This window comes from Henckelia pumila, chromosome 3 (assembly GCF_033568475.1).
Source record: "Henckelia pumila isolate YLH828 chromosome 3, ASM3356847v2, whole genome shotgun sequence".
In the NCBI taxonomy this organism is placed as follows: Eukaryota; Viridiplantae; Streptophyta; class Magnoliopsida; order Lamiales; family Gesneriaceae; genus Henckelia; species Henckelia pumila.
In genome coordinates, this window is record NC_133122.1 from 1399164 (window position 1) to 1416162 (window position 16999).

The 16999-nt window shown below is 44.8% G+C and overlaps 1 protein-coding gene across 1 annotated transcript; it reads left to right on the plus strand.

Moving 5' to 3' along the window:
• On the plus strand, positions 1–774 carry LOC140886452 (uncharacterized). The gene has a single exon (XM_073293026.1). It carries the CDS (start codon positions 1–3, stop codon positions 772–774), a length of 774 nt encoding a protein of 257 aa, XP_073149127.1.
• The last annotated feature ends 16225 nt before the right edge of the window (positions 775–16999 follow it).

Here is a 16999-nt window from a genome sequence, read left to right on the forward strand (position 1 = left end):
ATGAAGATTGCATGTTGGAATGTGAGGGGCCTTAACAAGCCCCTCAAACAGAAGAATGCTCAGGGAGTGTTGAAGAAACACAATTTGAGTATTCTTGGGTTACTTGAAGTCAAGATTAAGCCTAATCTTTTGGATCGTATGATGGACACTAAGTTCCCAGGGATGCCCTTCTTACACAACTTCCATGTGTGTCCTAATAGCCGCATTTTGATCATGTGGGACTCTAAGATGGTACACTTGGATCTTCTAGAGATGACTTATCAATTTATACATGTGACAATCAGCTGTCTTCTTACTCATAGGATTTTCCTGGCCACCTTCGTGTATGGTTGGAACTCGATGGTGGCCAGAAGACCTCTTTGGGATTTTTTGCTTAGTAGGGGAGATGATATTGACCTTCCGTGGATTCTGATGGGTGATTTTAACTGTGTTAGGCACCCTTATGAGAAAATGGGAGGTGTGCCAGTTGCACCTAGGGAAATGGCAGACCTTAGGAACTGTATTGCCAAACTTGAGCTCTCAGATGTTAATCATGTCGGGTGTTTCTTCACCTGGTTTAGTTTGGCCATATCGTCTAAACTGGATAGAGTTATGGTTAACCACCATTGGACTGAATCCAACTTGGTTGTTTTTGTGGATTTTGTTGCTCCAGGAGTCTTCTCTGATCACTCTTGCAGCGTTATCACCATCTTCAGAGATCATAGCCGTAGGGCTACCCCCTTCAAATTCTTTAATATGTGGACGATTCATCAAGACTTTAAGATGATTGTTTGAGATAACTGGTTTTATGGAGGGGGTGGCACTGCGCAGTTTGTCATCAAGAAAAAAATGAATGGTATGAAAAGAGTCCTTAAGCAACTCAATGACATGCACTTTAGCCACATTTCGAGCCGTGCTAAGATCGCTAATGAGAAGCTTGTAGAAGCTCAAAGCAGGGCTCTCAATGGGGATGGGGTGGATAACAGTATTGTTGAGTTGAGGAGGAGGGCGGAGTACCTTCTTGAGGCTGAGCGATTATTCCTATCCCAAAAAGCTAAGTGCGAGTACCTCAAGCACAGTGATAGATGTTCAAAATTCTTTCATGGTATGATCAAGCGGAACATCAAACGTAATAATATTGTGGCTCTCACCCTTAGAGATGGTTCTACTTCGGTGAACCCGAATTGCAGTGAATTTGTGGGATATTATAGGAACCTTCTTGGGGTTGCCACGGATAGAGAAGCTTTGGATGAATCAATTATTTCCCTTGGGCCCATTCTACTAGATTCCTGTTGGGATGAGTTGACTAAGGACGGTATATGATCTTCTTCGAGCCCCCAACTTTCGTTCTTGATTAATGAAAACATCCATGGAAAATGCTTTCGCAGTTGTTCGTCTTTCAAAAATCCAAGAATTTCACCTCTGACTATGAAATACGAATGCCCCCGACTGTCCCTGTTAATCATTACTCCGATCCCAAAGGCCAACGTAATAGGACCAAAATCCGATAATGTTATCCCATGCTAATGTATTCAGAGCGTAGGCTTGATTTGAGCACTCTAATTTCTTCAATGTAACAGCGCCGGAGGCACGACCCGGCCAGCTAAGGCCAGGAGCGCATCGCCGGCAGAAGGGACGAGTCGACCGGTGCACACCAAAGGCGGACCGGCCGACCCAACCCAAAGTCCAACTACGAGCTTTTTAACTGCAACAACTTAAATATACGCTATTGGAGCTGGAATTACCGCGGCTGCTGGCACCAGACTTGCCCTCCAATGGATCCTCGTTTAGGGATTTAGATTGTACTCATTCCAATTACCAGACTCGTAGAGCCCGATATTGTTATTTATTGTCACTACCTCCCCGTGTTAGGATTGGGTAATTTGCGCGCCTGCTGCCTTCCTTGGATGTGGTAGCCGTTTCTCAGGCTCCCTCTCCGGAATCGAACCCTAATTCTTCGTCACCCGTCACCACCATAGTAGGCCACTATCCTACCATCGAAAGTTGATAGGGCAGAAATTTGAATGATGCATCGCCGGCACAAGGGCCGTGCGATCCGTCGAGTTATCATGAATCATCGCAGCAACGGGCAGAGCCCGTGTCGACCTTTTATCTAATAAATGCATCCCTTCCAGATCTATAACCCACCCATACTTTTGGGGATGCAAACCTTATTGGAGTTTCAAGTTTATTCTCAACCTCATATGAAAGCACAGATATTAGGACACGAAGATGTGGGAAATCAATCACAAGTGCGACCCGTGCTCCAATAAAGAGAACGGGACTTACACGACTTGCTCGTCGATCCACGATAGCAATGACCATAATGTGCCTTCCAGCCCCACAAGCATTCTAAACCGAGGGACTTTGATGATCGCATAGGAGCTTAAGAACAACAATGACGAACACCTACGCATTCTTGATTCCCAAACACCGATATTCCTTCATTCCGACCAACCGTAATAGAAAACAAGCCTACAAAGAGTTCGCGATCCGCATGTCTAAAAAGCTCAAGCATGCAATATAGCAAGAAACGGGGTGCGAAATGACGTCGGGGTGAAAAAATGCCCCTGCCGGCCGCCGGCCGGAAAACCCGATGGAGCGGCAGCTGGAAGGGGCGCCCATCGGGGAAGGTTGTCAAGAGGTTGGACGAGCATGGGAGGCAATGGCAAGCATTGCCCCGACACCTCAACCAAGGCCATGGCCAAACACCCTCCTCCCCCTATAGTATACTTAGGAGAAAAAAACCCAAGTTTCAGGAAAAGTGGGTTTTTGGGCTGAGGAATCATAATAAATTTTTTCTTTTTTAAAACATTTTTTTTTTGGGCCAAATGCGAATCCGACCACAAACATGCCTTTTTTATGCATGAAACTCGAGGAAAATAAATATTTATGCCGTGAGAATCATCAATTTACTCGCTCGTTTGCGCTACGTGCCACACGGTGCCCCCAACTTGGGCACTCATGGTGGCACGAATCCGACGCCTTAGATGCATTATTTATGCATGAAAACTCGAGAGAAAACAACATTGTGCCGTGAGAATCAAAGTTTGGCTCGCTCATTTGCGCAACGTGCCGCAAAGGGCAGCCCGCCCGTGCGCACGGTGACCCCAACTTGGGCACTCATGGGGGCACGAATCCGATGCCTTAGATGCATTATTTATGCATGAAAACTCGAGAGAAAACAACATTGTGCCGTGAGAATCATAGTTTGGCTCGCTCGTTTGCGCTACGTACCGCACGGGGCGCCATCCCGTGCGCACGGTGCCCCCAACTTGGGCACTCATGGTGGCACGAATCCGACGCCTTAGATGCATTATTTATGCATGAAAACTTCAGAGAAAACAAAATTGTGCCATGAGAATCATAGTTTGGCTCGCTCGTTTGCGCTACGTGCCGCACGTGGCCGCTCGCCCGTGCGCATGGTGCCCCCAAATTGGGCACTTATAGTTGCACGAATCCGACGCCTTAGATGCATTATTTATGCATTAAAACTCGAGAGAAAACCACATTGTGCCGTGAAAATCATAGTTTGGCTCGCTCGTTTATGCTACGTGCCGCACGTTGCCATCCGCCCATGCGCACACTGCCCTTAACTTGGGCACTCATGGTGGCCCGATTTCGACGCCCTAGATGCATTATTTGCACGAAGGATGATAACAAAATTGTTTAATTTGAATCATTCATGCTAATCGGACGTTTGAGTGCAACTTAGGTACCTTTTTCGTGGATCACGGGCAAGTGTCAAGTGCCAAGTACATACACGTTTCATTTTCCCAAGTTTTGGGGACGCGCACACCCAAGTACCAAGTGCCAAGTGCGAGCACGCTTTACATTGTCCATGTTCCGACCACATGCTTACGCCGACGTGCGCAAGTGCCGCCTACGCGCACATTTCATTTGCCTAATATTCGGGCAGTCGCTAGTTTTGCTTCGCCCATGTTCCGACCACACGCGCACGCCGCCGTGCCCGACGTGCCCAAGTGCCAAGTGCCGCATTGCGCATGCGCACATTTCATTTGCCTAATATCCGGACGTTTTGCTTCTCCCATGTTCCGACTACACGCGCACGCCGTCGTGCCCGACGTGCCCAAGTGCCAAGTGCCGCATTGCGCATGCGCACGTGCACGCGCACGTTTCATTTGCCTAATATCCGGACGTTTTGCTTCTCCCATGTTCCGACCGCACGCGCACGCCGCTGTGCCCGACGTGCCCAAGTGCCAAGTGCCGCATTGCGCATTCGCACATGCACGCGTACGTTTCATTTGCCTGATATCCGGACGTTTTTCTTCTCCCATGTTCCGACCACACGCGCACGCCGTTGTGCCCGACGTGCCCAAGTGCCAAGTGCCGCATTGCGCACGCGCACGCGCACGTTTCATTTGCCTAATATCCGGACGTTTTGCTTCTCCCATGTTCCGACCACACGCGCACGCCGCCGTGCCCGACGTGCCCAAGTGCCGCATTGCGCATGCGCACACGCACGCGCACGCGCACGTTTCATTTGCCGAATATCCGAACGTTTTGCTTCTCCCATGTTCCGACCGCACACGCACGCCGTCGTGCCCAAGTGCCAAGTGCCGCATTGCGCATGCGCACGCGCACTTTTCATTTGCCTAATATCCGGACGTTTTGCTTCTCCCATGTTCCGACCACACGCGCACACCGCCGTGCCCAAGTGCCAAGTGCCAAGTGCCAAGTGCCGCATTGCGCACGCACACGCGCACGTTTTATTTGCCTAATATCCGGGCACTCACACGTTTTGTTTATCCCATGTTCTGACCACACACCCTTACGCGTCATTTCCCTAATATCCGGTCGCCGGCGGAAAACGGGCCGGAGGCGGAGGCCATTGGGTTGGGTTGGCATTAGGTTGGCCGAGCATGGGGGGCAATGGCATGCATTGCCTCAACACCTCAACCAACCCCACGGTCAAACACCCTCCTCCCCCTATAGTATACTTAGGAAAAAAAACCCAAGTTTCAGGAAAAGTGGGTTTTTAGGCCGAGGAATCATAATAAAATTTTTCTTTTTTTAAATTTTTTTTTTTTGGGCCAAATGCGAATCCGACCACTTACATGCCTTATTTATGCATGCAAAATCGAGAGAAAAAATGTTTTTACCGTGAGAATCATCAATTTACTCGATCATTTGCGCTACGTGCCGCACGGGACCGCCCGCCCGTGCGCACGGTGCTCCCAACATGGTCACCCATGGTGGCACGAATCCAATACCTTGATGCATTATTTATGCATGAAAACTCGAGAGAAAACAACATTGTGCCGTTAGAATCATAGTTTTGCTCGCCCTTTTGCACTACGTGCCGCACGGGGCCACCCGCCCATGCGCACGGTTCCCCCAACTTGGGCACCCATGGTGGCACGAATCCATGTTCCGACCGCACGCGCACGCCGATGTGCCCAAGTTCCGCACACGCGCACGTTTCATTTGCCTAATATCAGGACACTCGCACGTTTTGCTTCGTTTCGATCACACGCGCACGCCGACGTGCCCAAAGTGCCAAGTGCCGCCCCTGCGCATGCTTCATTTGCCTAATATCCGGGCACTCGCACGCACGTGCCAAGTGCGGCGCACTATCTAAAACTCCGACATACGTAATATTTTTTTTTTATTTTCGCCCCCCTCTTATATTATACTTGGCAAATGTTTCCCATGTTTCAGGAAAAGTAATAAAATTTCTCAATTTCCCGTCATTTATCACATTATTTGGATAAACCAACTAATATAACATGCATATTTTGGCTTCGTGAGTCAAATATGAACAATTGACCTATAGTAAATATATATCCCCCAGTGGTCGTAGGTTTCGGATGTTGCAAGAGGGTGGGGAGGGACGAATCAGAGCGACAAAGGGCTGAATATCAGCGGATCGTGGCAGCAAGGTTACTCTGCCGCTTACAATACCCCGTCGCGTATTTAAGTCGTTTGCAAAGGATTCTACCCGTCGCTGGATGGAAATTGTACTTCAAGGCGGCCGACGCGGCTCGTCCGCCGTGATGGCTTGGCCAACGACACATGCCCTTTGATCGAGCAAATACTACCACAAAAAATCAACGTAAATATATCTATCAATTAAGCTCGAATAAATCGCAAATGCACGATTCAAGTTATAATATAATGTACTGAGTACGAGTATCGTCCTCAGGGACTAACGAAAATAATTTGTCTTTTCAATTTTTAACTACACAAAGTATCGAAAAAGTAATTTGTGAATTAACTAACATATAAAATTAAAATTCAATATAAATAAACTTAAATTTCACAACCAAGCCAACAAATCTCAGAGTGAAGAATAACAATTCAAAATGATTTTGTTGGAATTTCGGTTCACCTTTTCCCTAATTGAACTGGACGAATGGAACTTAATTTATTCTTATAAATTTAACAGAAGTTCCTATAACATTGACACTCTCTCTCGAGGTGATGCCAAACTAATCAAATCAGTGAAGTAATTAAATCTCTCTAATTATTTATCACGACTGATTGCTTTGCGTTCTATGAATTCTACAACTTTCAACCTGGTGGTCTATGGCTATCAACATGTACTAAATACCATATCTCTATGCATATTTTAAGTCCATGGATTATATCATTCGTCCTAATTATAAACCTATCTCTCGACTGCAATTCATAATTTATGAATCTATGTTAAAGGTAGCTACTCATCAACATAGAAAGAAAACATGATAAAATCAATTATAAACATAAATCAATTCCCAATACGTTCGGTGATTCAATCACACTACATGTTTCGGGATTAGGATCCCCTCGATTCCAACAAAATAATAGTTTAGCTACTAGAATTCATTAAAAAAATTCAATCTCCAAGATGTTCAACATAAAAATTCAGAAGAAGAAGAAAAGGAAAAACTCCCAACGGAGAAGAGAAATATCAAACGTTCAGCTGCCGGTAGTCTTCTGATATGCGTCCCGTGTAACCCTCAAAAACTAAAGAAATAATTGTATTTATAGTTCCCCAGAATCCTTTCCGAAATAAACTCTCAAAATAATAAAAAAAATAAAATCTGCGCGCCGCGCCCGAGCGGTAGAAATTGGCCGCTCGGGCGCCTCGAAACTCCTTGCACTACTGTCTCAAAAATACGTGACCGCACCCGCGCGGTAGAATATGGCCGCTCGGGCGCCTCCTAAAGTCCCAACCTACTGTTTTTCTCAACCGTGTATGCGCCCGCGCGGTAGATATTGGCCGCCCGCGCGCCCTTCTTTTTTTCTAGAATATTGCCTTTCTTCTTGTTCTATCTGCATGGCCTCTACTGTGCATCAACTTCCGACCAAGTATCGGCATTTCTTGGTGATTTCCTCCCATAAAAATAGATAAACCAGAGGAGTGAATACGAACATAATAAAACAATATAAAGAACAAGAATGGAAAAGAACGGACAATAAGTAAACGAAACGAAAGCAAAACAAACACAAAACAAGCAATAAAAACACATAAAAACGACTCCTATCAACCTCCCCAAACTAACCTTTTGCTCGCCCTCGAGCAAAATAGGTGATAGACTAACATGCAGACACAACAGAACGACGAAACAAGGAAGTGAAATCAATCTTCTTAAGCCTCAGAATATTTTCCACAAAATAAACAATCCAATCAATCAACATGCTGACATTTTGAAAATGTAACACCAACTAGCAAACCTTGCAAACTTCAAAATCTCGCAACTCCGTATTTTGGAATACTCTACTCTAAATTCAATTCACACATTCTAGAATCATGAGGACTTTTTCGTGTATATCAGGATCAAGATTTTGAAACATTCAATAATACACACACTCATGACTGGTATAACTCAATGAAAAATAGTATGTGCATGTTTTTGATCAAGAATCCACATTCATTAACTGTGTCTATCAACAGTCCATAGGCAAAATTCTCACAACCCCTCTCCACTAGTATATTAGGCAACTATAACTCGGTCAATAGGTCTTATTTGGCTTATAATGTTAGGCTAGGCTAATGGCACCAAATGAAGGACACGAATTCAAAGAGGGAGTAAATAATGATCATTCTATACAGACTACTCTTTTCGAATTACAAATTTGCACTTCTTCTGTAGTAGCCCGTGCCCTAATTGAGTAATTAAAGGATTAATGCTAATTAATTGAATTAGATATCGGATGGATCGGAAGCTCCGAAGGCACGATCGGAAGCTCCGAACAGGATCGGAAGCTCCGATGAGCGATCGGAGGCACCGATGTTATTACGTCAGGCATGACGTGTGGTTGGATTGGAAGCTCCGATCAGGACCGGAAGCTCCGATCAGGACCGGAAGCTCCGATCACCCCTATCCGGAGTCAACAAGTGATATTTTGACACGTGGCAGATCAGGATCTTCGGAAGCTCCGATGGCAGGATCGGACGTTCCGATCGAGGTTCGGACGTTCCGATCAAGGATCAGAAGTTCCGATCGTTGTCTATAAATAGAAGGCCGAGGCTTCACTTTCATTTGCCAATTCCGAGTTCTCCTTTCCTTTCTAGTCATTTTGGAGCTGTTCTAGTCTTCTTAGGCTTGGTCCGGAGGTCGGAGAGGCGTTCGGTAGTCTTAGCGGAGTCGTGCCCAAGTTTTGGAGGCATCGACATCAAAGGGCTAACGACGGACGAAGGTATAGCTTTTGCTTCCTATAAATATTTAGGAGTATGCAATAGCTTAGTTAAGGCTTTTAGAGCACTTTAATGATAGTAGTATCATTTGGCAGTGTAGAGCAGACTATAGGCGTGGACCTAGAGTTGGTAGAGCTTTCACTGTTTTGAGGTACGGAAGTACTGTTCGAGATATCCTGACTGAGTATGCATGTATTATGTGACTGCATGATTTATATGCCATGATATTATGCTGCATTCATTTGCATCTTGCTGTATCTCTTTCGAGATGTCTGTTAGTAGGGTTGTACCCTATCCTGTTAGTGGATGGACTTCCATCGATTTGGGTCCGGCGTATCCACGGTTATCTCGGTATGGGAGCCACCTCCTGAAGCGACGGCACAGCGTGCTACATACCAGGGCCCGGTCTGTCTCTGTTATCTGATCTTTGACCTCGAGTCTATAGGGAGTTCACTTTGCATGCATGTATACTCATACTCTCGCACTGAGCGTTTTATGCTCACGTCTCGTACTCTGTATTTTCTGGACACCCTATTCCATGGGGCAGGTTTGCGATTGGACGAGGAGGGTGGATCCAGGAGGGGCTAGTCAGTGGTTGGCCAGCTGGAGCTTCGTCTAGGTTTTATTACTGTTGTTTGGGTTTATACAGCTATTCGATTTGGTTGTATATTATTGGATAAATTACAGATTCCTTTACTTGGGATTGTATAATGTTATTGGATTCCGCAGTTTTATTCTGATATCTGTTTAATTAAGTTAATTGCATGCATAAGTTCTGTTTAGTAGGTGATCCGGGTAAGGGTCACTACATTTATGGTATCAGAGCATGCAAAAGAATTCTTGGGATTTAGTCTCATCTTGAGGTATTTTTGTAGATGTCAAATCTTGACGACCAGAGTTCTCATGGCAGTGTTGGTGGGCGTTGGGGTGATGCCGACCGGGAGCCTCGTCGAGAACGGCGTCATCGTCACCATGACGACGAGCGTTTCACTGTGCGTCGATTCTTAGCTATGGGTCCTAAGCCCTTAGTTGGAGGTGAGTCTCCGGAGGATGCGGAGAACTGGTTAGACCGCATGGAGACGACTTTTCAGACTTTCCAATGCACCGAGGAGCAGAAGGTGGAGACCCTTGGCATGAAAACTTGAGAGAAAACAACATTGTGCCGTGAGAATCAGAGTTTGGCTCGCTCATTTGCGCAACGTGCCGCAAGGGGCAGCCCGCCCATGCGCACGGTGACCCCAACTTGGGCACTCATGTGGGAACAAATCCGACGCCTTAGATGCATTATTTATGCATGAAAACTCGAGAGAAAACAACATTGTTCCGTGAGAATCATAGTTTGGCTCGCTCGTTTGCGCTACGTACCGCACGGGGCAGCCCTCCCGTGCGCACGGTGCCCCCAACTTGGACACTCACGGTGGCACGAATCCGATGCCTTAGATGCATTATTTATGTATGAAAACTTGAGAGAAAACAAAATTGTGCTTTGAGAATCATAGTTTGGCTCGCTCGTTTGCGCTACGTGCCGCACGTGGCCGCTCGCCCGTGCGCACGGTGCCCCCAAATTGGGCACTTATAGTTGCACGAATCCGACGCCTTAGATGCATTATTTATGCATTAAAACTCGAGAGAAAACCACATTGTGCCGTGAAAATCATAGTTTGGCTCACTCGTTTATGCTACGTGCCGCACGTTGTCGTCCGCCCGTGCGCACACTGCCCCTAACTTGGGCACTCATGGTGGCCCGATTTCGACGCCCTAGATGCATTATTTGCACGAAGGATGATAACAAAATTGTTTAATTTGAATCATTCATGCTAATCGGACGTTTGAGTGCAACTTAGGTACCTTTTTCGTGGATCACGGGCAAGTGTCAAGTGCCAAGTACATACACGTTTCATTTTCCCAAGTTTTGGGGACGCGCACACCCAAGTACCAAGTGCCAAGTGCGAGCACGCTTTACATTGTCCATGTTCCGACCACATGCTTACGCCGACGTGCGCAAGTGCCGCCTACGCGCACATTCATTTGCCTAATATTCGGGCAGTCGCTAGTTTTGCTTCGCCCATGTTCCGACCACACGCGCACGCCGCCGTGCCCGACGTGCCCAAGTGCAAAGTGCCGCATTGCGCATGCGCACATTTCATTTGCCTAATATCCGGACGTTTTGCTTCTCCCATGTTCCGACTACACGCGCACGCCGTCGTGCCCGACGTGCCCAAGTGCCAAGTGCCGCATTGTGCATGCGCACGTGCACGCGCACGTTTCATTTGCCTAATATCCGGACGTTTTGCTTCTCCCATGTTCCGACCGCACGCGCACGCCGCTGTGCCCGACGTGCCCAAGTGCCAAGTGCCGCATTGCGCATTCGCACATGCACGCGTACGTTTCATTTGCCTGATATCCGGACGTTTTGCTTCTCCCATGCACGCGTACGTTTCATTTTAAAGTCAAGATAAATTTTCCTGAATCCGAATTCAGTGGTTTCCAAAAAATGTCCATCCCTATGTCATTTTAGGAAATCCTACTCCCTTACTCTTATTTAAGAAGTCCAACTTCTTTATTCATTAAATTTAACTCTTTAAATTTAACTATCTTAACGGGGATTAAAACTCCATTACACTGTGTGACCCTCAATGGTTCAGGGATACAGCTAGCCGTGGGCTCACAACTCCTTGTGACTCGGAACAACGATTTCCGACTTGCCCAACGAATCATGGTAAAGCGCCTAGCAACATCGCCCCATGATTCCCTAGGTATCACTGATAGTGCCTACAAGAACCAGTAGATTTTGGTTAGCGTACAGTACGGTCCCTTCATCCATATATCCCGATCGAATCAACAACCATTGGTATATCGAGAGTCGCTCAAGATTCGATAACTATGCAATACATCTTGAAAATCAAATTAGTGACATCGCATGTGCTACTAAGAAACCATTTCTTAAATCACATCAAGTACTCTGGCCAGAGATTCGTCACACTAATATCTCCTCAGATCGCATAGGATATCCACACTCGCAAGTATGTGGTGAATCCTTGTCAACAATGCATCGACTCCTATATGTGTTGTAACTGTACCCAATCCCGACACCTGATGACCCCCATAGAGTCGGTAAACGAGTCAAAGCACAGTACTAGCATATAGAGTCTCCATGATGTTTCAAGTAGTAAGGACTAATGGTGTACAACCAAAACCGCGGACTTTATCCACTCGATAAGTGATAACCACTTGGAAAGTCCGGATAGGGTAGTTCGATTATTCATCCTATGAATATCCATTTGCATGCTTCGAACATCTCCATGTTCCCTACCAATGAAACGTGGTACTCCGCATCGCAAATGCTAGTCTCAAACTCGAGCGATCCTTATCCTTATTATCGGACGGCTCAATCGACTAGGAACAGTTTAGAATATACAGTGACTATAAGATGTATTTCATGATAGACATCCCCATGTTCTACCACATCTTACATACACTATAGTATATTCAAGGTCTTTATCAAAACAACAATAGTATATCACAATATAACAATATGAAGAAAGATAAAGTCATTGCCATTAATAAAAGTGTAAATTACATTAAACAAAAGATCGTTTGTACAAAGAGTCATCAAAGCCCATAGCCACAAGTTGGCTCACTGGGCACCCACTCTTTCAATCTCCCACTTTCCCTATAGCCAACTAGTCATACTACGTAGACCCATTGCTTCGCGATGTTTGTCAAACAATGGTCCTGGCAAGGGCTTAGTAAGCGGATCAGCGATATTGTCTGCAGAGGCCACTCGTTCGACAGTGATGTCTCCTCTTTCCACAATCTCCCGGATGATGTGGTATTTCCTCAGTACGTGTTTGGATCTTTGATGAGACCTTGGTTCCTTTGCTTGAGCAACGGCACCCGTGTTGTCACAGTACACCGGGACTGGACCAACAAATTCAGGAATGACGCCCAACTCTTGGACGAACTTCCTCATCCAAACGGCCTCTTTAGCAGCAGCTGATGCTGCAATGTATTCAGCCTCAGTGGTGGAATCCGCTGTGGTGTCCTGCTTGGAAGTCTTCCAAGAGACAGCACCGCCATTGAGCATGAACACAAATCCAGAGGTTGACTTCGAGTCATCCACGTCACTTTGGAAGCTAGAGTCGGTATAGCCTTCCAATTTCAGATCTCGTCCTCCATATACCATGAACATATTCTTAGTCCTTTGTAAGTACTTAAGAATGTCCTTCACGGCTTTCCAATGTATTTGACCAGGATTAGCCTGATATCTGCTCGTGACACTCAGAGCAAATGCTACATCCGGTCTGGTAGATATCATCCCATACATGATACTACCTATAGCTGACGCATATGGTACATGTGTCATATTCTCTATCTCTGCATCAGTCTTGGGACACATAGACTTGGATAAAGAAACTCCATGACACATGGGTAGATGTCCTCTCTTGGACCCATCCATTGAAAATCGTTTCAATATGGTGTCGATGTAGGTTGATTGAGTGAGTCCTATCATTCTCTTAGATCTATCTCTATAGATCTGTATCCCAAGAATGTAGGATGCCTCACCCAAATCCTTCATCGAGAATCTACCTGATAACCATATCTTTGTTGACTGCAACATCCCTACATCATTCGCAATGAGTAGGATGTCATCAACATAAAGTACTAAGAATGTCACAGCATCCTTAACTACTTTCTTGTACACGCACGGTTCCTTCGGGTTCTTGACGAAACCAAAATCTTTTATTGTTTCATCAAATTTCTGGTTCCAACTTCTTGATACTTGTTTTAGACCATAAATTGATCTCTGAAGCTTGCATACCTTATGCTCGCTTCCCATGGATGTGAACCCCTCTGGCTGCTTCATATAGATTTCTTCCTTAATGTCTCCATTAAGAAAAGCAGTCTTCACATCCATTTGCCATATCTCATAGTCATACCATGCAGCTATGGCAATAAGGATTCTTATGGACTTGAACATTGCAACTGGTGAAAAGGTTTCATCATAGTCAACTCCTTGTCTTTGAGTGTAACCTTTCGCCACCAATCGCGCCTTGTAGGTCAATACCTTACCATCAGGCCCAAGCTTTCTCTTGTAGATCCATTTACACCCTATTGGAACAATTCCATCAGGAGGATCTACTAAAGACCAAACTTGGTTTGTATGCATTGAATCCAATTCAGACTGCATAGCTTCAAGCCATAAATTTGAATCCGCATCAGAAATTGCTTCCTTGAAGTTTCTTGGATCACATCCAATGTCGGGTTCATCTTGATCCCCTTCAAGAAGAAGACCATATCGAACAGGAGGTCTAGAAGTCCTCTCGGATCTTCTAGGTTCAGGCGTGTCCAGTAATGGTTCCTGAGGCGTAGGATCATTATTTTGTATTTCGGGTTCTTCTCGAACTTCTTCGAGTTCCATCATCTCGCCTTTCTTATCCAATAAGAACTCCTTCTCCAAGAAGGTGGCATTCCTAGAAACAAACACCTTTGTTTCAGCAGGATAATAGAAATAATATCCGATTGAATTCTTCGGATACCCTACAAAATAACATAAGCTGGATCAACTATCCAACTTATCTCCCACTGTCCGCTTCACGTAAGCAGGACATCCCCAAATCCTCAAGTACGAATACTTAGGAGCTTTGCCATTCCATAACTCGTATGGTGTTTTGTCCACTGCTTTAGTGTGGACGTTGTTCAACAACAATACCGCCGTTTCAAGCGCATAGCCCCAAAACGAAGGTGGAAGCTCAGTGAAGCTCATCATGGATCGAACCATGTCAAACAAAGTTCGATTACGACGCTCCGATACACCATTCAGCTATGGTGTCATAGGAGGAGTCCACTGAGAGAGAATCCCATTCTCTTTTAGATAGTCCAAAAACTCGGTACTTAAGTATTCTCCACCTCGATCCGATCGAAGTGCTTTAATACTTTTACCTAGCTTGTTTTCTACTTCAGCCTTGAATTCTTTGAACTTTTCAAATGCTTCAGACTTATATTTCATTAAATATAAATACCCATACCTTGAATAATCGTCAGTAAAGGTAATGAAGTAGGTGTGGCCACATTGAGTCCCAACTCTAAATGGTCCACAAACATCTGTATGGATCAAATCCAACAGATTTTGACTACGCTCAGGCTTCCCCTTAAAAGGAGATTTAGTCATTTTCCCTTTTAGACAGGATTCACAAGTAGGTAGAGAGTTAATATCAGACATATCAAACATGCCCTCTCCCACTAGCTTGTTCATCCTCCTTGAGGAAATATGACCTAGCCTAGCATGCCAAAGGTTCGCCGGGTTTTGACTATCGATTTTCCTTTTGTTTGTTGTTGCCGGTTTATCAATATAATTTATTGGAACGTCTTTCAGTTTTAAGTTGTATAGATCGTTTTCAAGTTGTCCATTTCCAATCAAACATTCATTCTTGTAAATATTGCAAATCCCATTCACAAAATTGCAAGAATAACCATCTCTATCTAGCATAGAAACAAAAATAATGTTTTTAATTAAATCCGGAACAAATAAAACATCTCTTAAAAATAACTTAAAACCGTTCTGCAAAATTAAACAAACATCTCTAATGGCTGTAGCTTCAACTCTGGAACCATTCCCGAGCCTCAGCTGGGTCTCACCCATTCTAAGCCTGCGACTTCTTGTCATCACCTGCAAATCATTGCAAATGTGAGATCCACATCCGGTATCCAATACCCAAGAAGTAGTATTAAGTGAAATGTTTATTTCAATATAGAACATACCCTTTGCAGTTCCCAACTGCTCTAGATATTCCTTGCAGTTGCGCTTCCAATGACCGGGCTTCTTGCAGTAATGGCAAACATCCTTGGATTTTCCATTGTTTGAAGCCTTTGTCTTGTGCTTCTTCTCGGACTCGACTTTCTTGGGTGGGGCAGAACGTTTCTTGCCCTTCATACTTGGCCCCTTCTTAGCAGAAGATGAGGAGCCCACCAAGAAAGCTGGCTTATCCTTCTTAAGTGTGGATTCATATGTCACAAGCATATTGACCATCTCTTCAAGGGTGGCCTCTATCTTGTTCATATTAAAATTTACCACAAATCCGTCAAACGAAGAAGGAAGAGACAGAAGCAGTAAATCCACGTTGAGTTCATGCTCCAACACCAAATCAAGGGTCGCTAACTTTTGTATGAGCCAAATCACTCGTACCCCATGATCACGGACCAAAGTCCCTTCACGCATGCGACACGTCATCAGCTCCTTAACAGTAGCGAACCTTTCAGCCCTCGATTGAGCCCCAAAAAGTTCCTTGAGTTGAGCGTGAATGTCAGCAGCATTCACGGTGTCCTCAAATCGCCTCTGGAGTTCATCAGACATCGAGGCTTGCATATAGCATTTGGTCTTGATGTCATGGTCCCACCATGCATCAAGTTTGGCCAATTCCTCCGGACTTACGTCAGCTGGTGCTTCCTTCGGAGGTGATTTCTCTAACACGTAGAGCATCTTCTCCGAAGTCAAGACAATCTTCAACTTCCGGAACCATTCCGTATAGTTTGCGCCAGTTAACTTGTTTTGTTCGAGGATCGAAAATAAAGGATTACGCGAATTCATCGTATGAAATACTGAAAAGAAAAACAGACATATATCAATGATTTTTTAAGCAATTTACTAAGACATAAAATAGGCGAAATTTAATTTTATGAATCTCACTCCCACTATTTTAACGATTTCACTACCCTCTAGTGAAAACGGGAAACTTTTTCCTTAGTGAGAACATGGAGTCCAATTGACAAACTTATGGTCCCGAATAATATCAGCCAACCATAATTCTCAAAAGGTAGAGCCCAATTGCTTCCAAAGCAACCCCCATGTGTTTATCTCATGTCCAATAAGGGCCCAATAATATGACGCCGTTTAAAGTGACATGTCAAGATGACCCATCAATATTAAGTTGTGATGGACGGTCGCCATGTGGATCCCCCAATAATATGAGCCGATCCCATGGGAGTTCCACCCAACTTACAACATGTGTCGATCCAATGTACAGCTTTCCGACGGACGGGCCCCCCTAATAATATGAGCCGGACCGTATCCGCGGGTAGCATCACATACATTGACCGTTGATGGAAGGTAGGAACATTTAAACAAATTTAAATTTCCTTTATTTATCTTGATATCAATTTTAAATCATATTTAAAATGAGGGATTTTAAATTATGAAAATTTGTCTCATCATTTTTCAATTTATTGTATGCTTGCCGGATTCATACAATTATGTCTAAAACATGCATACAATCATAATATCATATAGTATTATATATAGGATGATCGATTCCATTTCTAATTGACTCGTGGTTGCCAATCACGAGTCTTAGTCCAATCCTAGGTAATATGCAGTAT

Bases quoted from the DNA above. Each gene is read 5' to 3' on its own strand.
- LOC140886452 (XM_073293026.1), top strand. From the start codon at position 1: ATGAAGATTGCATGTTGGAATGTGAGGGGCCTTAACAAGCCCCTCAAA.